This window comes from Thermochaetoides thermophila (genome assembly GCF_000221225.1).
Source record: "Thermochaetoides thermophila DSM 1495 unplaced genomic scaffold scf7180000011818, whole genome shotgun sequence".
NCBI classification, from domain to species: domain Eukaryota; kingdom Fungi; phylum Ascomycota; class Sordariomycetes; order Sordariales; family Chaetomiaceae; genus Thermochaetoides; species Thermochaetoides thermophila.
Genome location: NW_006383034.1, coordinates 2,626,647 through 2,631,681, shown reverse-complemented (window position 1 = coordinate 2,631,681; position 5,035 = coordinate 2,626,647). Strand labels below are relative to the sequence as shown.

Here is a 5,035-nt window from a genome sequence, read left to right as displayed (position 1 = left end):
TTAGTTGTGGCACTGCTGCCACTGCAGGTAGTAGACCTGGGTGAACTTGAGATCCGTGGAATCGACCTAGACACAACAGAAAAGATATATCAGCAAATGATTCCATTGCACTAAGCGACAGTAAACTGAGTATAGTCATCACAAGATGGACAGAGGCTCTCAAAGCTCCTCCTCTACTTCAACAGGCTCATCTCCACGGCCAGTAACCTTCGAACTTGAACCAGAGCGACACCTCCTCCAACGGATAGTGATATTCTTGAGGGACCTTACCGTCATCAGAGCAGGCTTGTTCGAGTCGAGTGGCGAGAGGCGAATCTCCGAGTTGATGTTTAGCAGGCCCTCAACGCCACACGGCGACCAGACAGTGCTCTCGACACCGAAAGCGTCGGTCTTGAGGTAGTTGTCGTCGTACGGGCCGCTGAGGACTAGAGTCGAGGTGATCTGGACAAGTATCTGTCAGCCAAAGCTCAAATCGACAAACTCAACGTCAGAAAAGGAGAATGTAGAGAATTTACCTGGCGCGAATCACCCGAGAAGTAGTACGTGGCCTTGCAAGTGCCAGTGTCACCGGCAGGAATCTGGGCATAGCCACGATAATCGGCCTTGAAGATGGAGAACTGCCAGCCCTGAGGATAGCGGATCTTGACATTAAGCTGGCAGTTCTTGCGGTACTGGGAGGGAGCGATGCCGGGGCCAGCCTGGGCAATGAACTCGGAGTAGAGAAGGGTCAGCGTGGTCAGGTCGGAGGACAGCTGGCCCGAGACCGAGCCAGCCGGGCAGCCGGAGCCAGCGAAGGCGATGCCAGTGATCTGGACCTCATGGCCGGAGGGACCGGTGGCCAGGGTCTGCTCGATGGGCTCGGCGGCCGGGGCTGGGGCGGCGACAGCCAAACCGGCGAAGAGGGCGATGACGTTCTTGAGCTGCATGGTGGATCTGAAGAGGGAGAAGCACTTCCTAACTGCAATAGGGCAGCTGCTGATGAGGATGAGATGCTCTTGGGGCAGACTGGTTTGATGGAAAGGCCTCTTTTATAAACGATTTCGTCCTCTGAAACTCATGAGATCTTTAATGATGGTGACAGCCATGCTTCTATTCTTGTCGACGACAGACTCATCACGTATCTTGTAGCTGCCACATCATCGCCATGAGCCCGGAAAAGTCCCTTCCTGGAAATCCGGAACGTCACGAGATGCGATAATCTGTCCCTTTGCAGGAGCTTACCCTCCTGGTGCTAAGTCTAACGAGCTATGACAAGACACTAGCAACCGGGACGAAATGAAGTTGTGGTGACGATCCCACTATCCGGGATAGCAGCACTATACAGTCAATCTATCTTCATACTCTTATTCCACAATGCTTCTATTTTGAGCACTGGCAAGCTCTCCATAGCTGCATGCCATCGCCTTGAGCTGGTGTAGTAACCAATTGATCGCTACATCGTATCACCATGTCGCCATATGAACGAGAGGGGGAAGTTCATATCTGCGCACAGAACCGAAGCAGACTTAAGTAAATTGTATGGCATCTAGGCGGCAGAGGCTCGCAGGTTGTTTTTTGTCCCCGCTGCATGGTCAATATCGGCGATGCAGACTACCTACACAGCCCACGAAAATAGAGACCACGTGAGTTGGGCAAGCCGGGAACACAACCGGCCCAGTATCCAGGAACTGCACGATACAGCTTGGAAAGACTTGTTTTTCGGGGAGGGAAGGGGGGCGACAAGCATACGGGAAGCGCGGCGGATAGGTGAGGGCCGAAACCAAATAGGCTAAAGGAAAATAAACAAGCTGAGCCATCGCGTTAGCGGTGTAAGCGATGTATGCCGTGCGGGTTGCCCAATCGCTAGGCTACGGGATAATGAAATTCAATATGTTGGCAGTGCGGAGGCGAGAGGCGGAATATAGCTTGTTCGGAGCCCAAGAGACAAGTCATATCACTAACCTCTTCCCAGTCGACTGGATCATGTGTCACGCAAAACTTCCTTGACAAGGTCCCTTTGCGATTTCCGGACCAATGGTTGACTTCTATACTGATGACAGGTCCCAAAGACGGTTGTCGAGTGACGAGATAGAGTTTGTATTCCAGGACTGCTTTGACTGCACTGGTGGCAAGGTGCAGTAACTGGAGCCGAGTGGACTCTGTGTGTCAGCCTAACCTCATGTACTACCCAAGAGTTGCACGACGTACCTCGAATTGAGCTGAGGAGGCTGCACTGTCACTTCGGGCCTTGGGACATCAAGCTTCGCCATTCACCCATACCCGAAGGCCTTGGAGACCTCTTCTGAAGTGTTCTCATCGCCTCAATCGGTGCCGCCTTCCGAGGACGACTTTTGAGGACAAAGGCTGTCCTCCAACCGACTGTCTTGAAGAAGCCTCTCCTCGATACATGAGAACCCGGCTTCTGGGCGCCCATTGGAGAAAATAAAAGCCAACTCGCTGCATGAGCTACCTTCCATCGGATCCTTCTCAGTTCTCCCGTGCAAGTGTGTGCTTAGAATCAAGTGCCTAGTCTCCATATTTTCCTTTTAAGTCCTTTGTACTTTGTTGACCGTCAGGTACACAGCGGTACGAGTTGCTCTGTAACCGGTTATGGCAGTAATCATTCAATGCAACAAGAGGGAAAGAAGTTCGATCTCTTGATTCGTCCGTTACTTCGTCACTTAAGTGTATGACATTTCTGATAAGACAAGAGGAGGTATGCCGATACTTCCAAGATGCTGGTGTTGGTGGCCGGTCATGAACGGATCTAAAGCACGGTCGGCCTGACTGCTCTGCACTGTTTGATGGCAACTCTTCAATATACGGACTACTAGAGGAGCTGGAACATATAGAAGAGCTTACCGATCACTCTAGCGCTGCGCTTGACCGGCTGCTTCGCTTGAAGCAGGCGGGTGTATGGATTGCTCACTCCGTGATGGAAGAACGGGGTCTACGGAAGCCAACGAAGCCGTGTGACTGTTTGACGAAAATGCCATAGGTAATGACGGTGATGGCGCTGTCGCAGCTTGGCCGTGGTCTTCGGGCGCGTCTGGGCAGGATCAGACTGAGATACATGGCGCCTTTAAACCCGCTTTCGTACTACAAGCTGAATAGCGAACAAAAACGTGGATCGGAGGGAGAGCAAACGCGTTAATATTGTCCAGCTGACGACGGATCATCTCGGTGGTTCCTTGTCCAACGATGCTGGTACTGGCCGTTGGAGAAACCCATGGGCAGGATGGGGCTTCTTGAGCTTCGCCAATAACGGCTTTCTCAAATTCCAGGGACGAGCCGTCCTGGGAAACCTTTATTCGAATACTGCTTTTAGGGAACTGATCGAAATGAGCGAATCCGACTCAGTAGCAGGAGGTTGTCGCAGCTGGGCCCGCTCGGGAACTCATAGCGGGCACGCTTGTGGCCTGTGTTTTCGCTTGACATGTTGGGGAACCTGAGTGCTTAACTTCTCCCAGGATTTCCTTGATCTTGACGAAATGGAAAAATGTTTTGCAGCGAGGGGGCTCAGAGGCAAGTTTAGGTTGGAGGGAGGTATCAGAGTTCATATCCGCAATAAAACTTTTCCTGCCATCCCACAAAAGCACAAAAGGGGGAAATGAAAATAAAGCCATCCAGTCGGCGATTACTGGGGCGAAAGGTTTAGGATGAAGGAAGCTCTCCAGCATTAACGCGTCGTTTGAGTTGCTGAATGGGTGGAAAGTTGATTGTAGGCAGGCGACCAGGTGATGAGGGACATTAAGGAATGGCTCCTTTCGTGGAAGGACCGCAATTGGAACAAAGGAGACGACAACAAAGACATGATGCGACGCGATGGAGGTTTTCCATGTTTCGAACCCTCGAGAACTCGATCCCCATCTTGAGGCTTGCGGCTGGGAATCTGGCACAAAACACGGGGCTGAGCGCGCCCGATGGAAGCCCCCACTGATCCGGGGGTTCGGTGAGTTCACAAGATGACGCGATTTTTCACTTGGCCTCCAATCGGAAACAGCCGCAGGCCGAGGCCAGACCCGCCAGCCACCGGATATGACGGCATCCCGCGCAAGATAAACTACGTCATAGGGCCCAGAACGGGTGGAAAACTCGTGGAAGCATTTGCCGAAATGGCGGGCTGGGGCATGCTTGTTTACCGGCCTTGTGCGCCCATGACCACAGGAAAAAAAATTGTAGAAAGCGACAAAGCCTGAACTGGGAGACCGATGAGAGTCACTGCTCTGGGACCGCTGTGCCTGCCATTGCGGGTGCAGCCTCAGCGCAGTTTCCTGCTTCTGACACGCCCAAATCAAGACGTGCTGTTGCCTTGAGAGCAGGCCGATGCGAGCCGTTGGCAGCAAGGCCTGCGGAAGGAGCAAGCGCTGCGGGTCCGATTAACAGGATCAGCAAAGATCTCGGCAGACCCAGGTCAGGACCCTGACCGCTGCGGCAGCCTGAAATTCAGCAGAAAATCCAAGATAACCATGATGGCATTCAAAAATGTCCAAAAATCAGGCTTTCATAATAAAGATTTACGGAAGGGCTGAGATTCAGCAATAGAGCTGCTGTTCGGGATGCTGTTAGTGGTCCATGTCCCGCGGGATAGCGCATGGTCGCTTAGGTAATCGGCTGCGCCCAGAGGATCCAGACCGGGCCACGGTTGAGCCAGCGCCGGTTTCGACGGAGTCCAGGCCCTGGCTAACTTGGCCTGGGGAAGGGACAAATTTCACGGCCAACCCTCAGCCCTCAGCCCAGGCCCGGCGCAACGCTACTCCCGCTTTCAACGACGCCTCACGCCTTACGCCTCAAACGGGGAACAATTCAACGGCTCAACGCCCCATTGCTAGCCCAGCGCCCACACACTTGTCGTCGCGCTGTGCTTCCGACTCTCAATCATCTCCCAATCATCCCCCCATCTTTGCATCTAGATCCACTAAGCACACCAGTTCGATCTTCGCCATCAACGCCGCTCGCGCATAATCGTGTCCACATTAAAGCCCGATGACTCGCCCTTGGCATCGCTGACACGACGAATATCGACGACGACGACGACGACGCTGCCGCTGGAATC

General features: G+C 53.2%; 1 protein-coding gene across 1 annotated transcript; it reads right to left on the bottom strand.

The window, feature by feature from the left end:
• Positions 1 to 926, bottom strand: CTHT_0047050 (uncharacterized protein; the record flags this gene model as incomplete). The annotated part of the gene is made up of 3 exons (XM_006695013.1): positions 1 to 66; positions 271 to 441; positions 516 to 926. The coding sequence occupies 3 exons, from the start codon at positions 924 to 926 to the stop codon at positions 1 to 3; spliced, it is 648 nt and encodes a 215-aa protein (XP_006695076.1).
• Between the last annotated feature and the right edge of the window lie 4,109 nt (positions 927 to 5,035).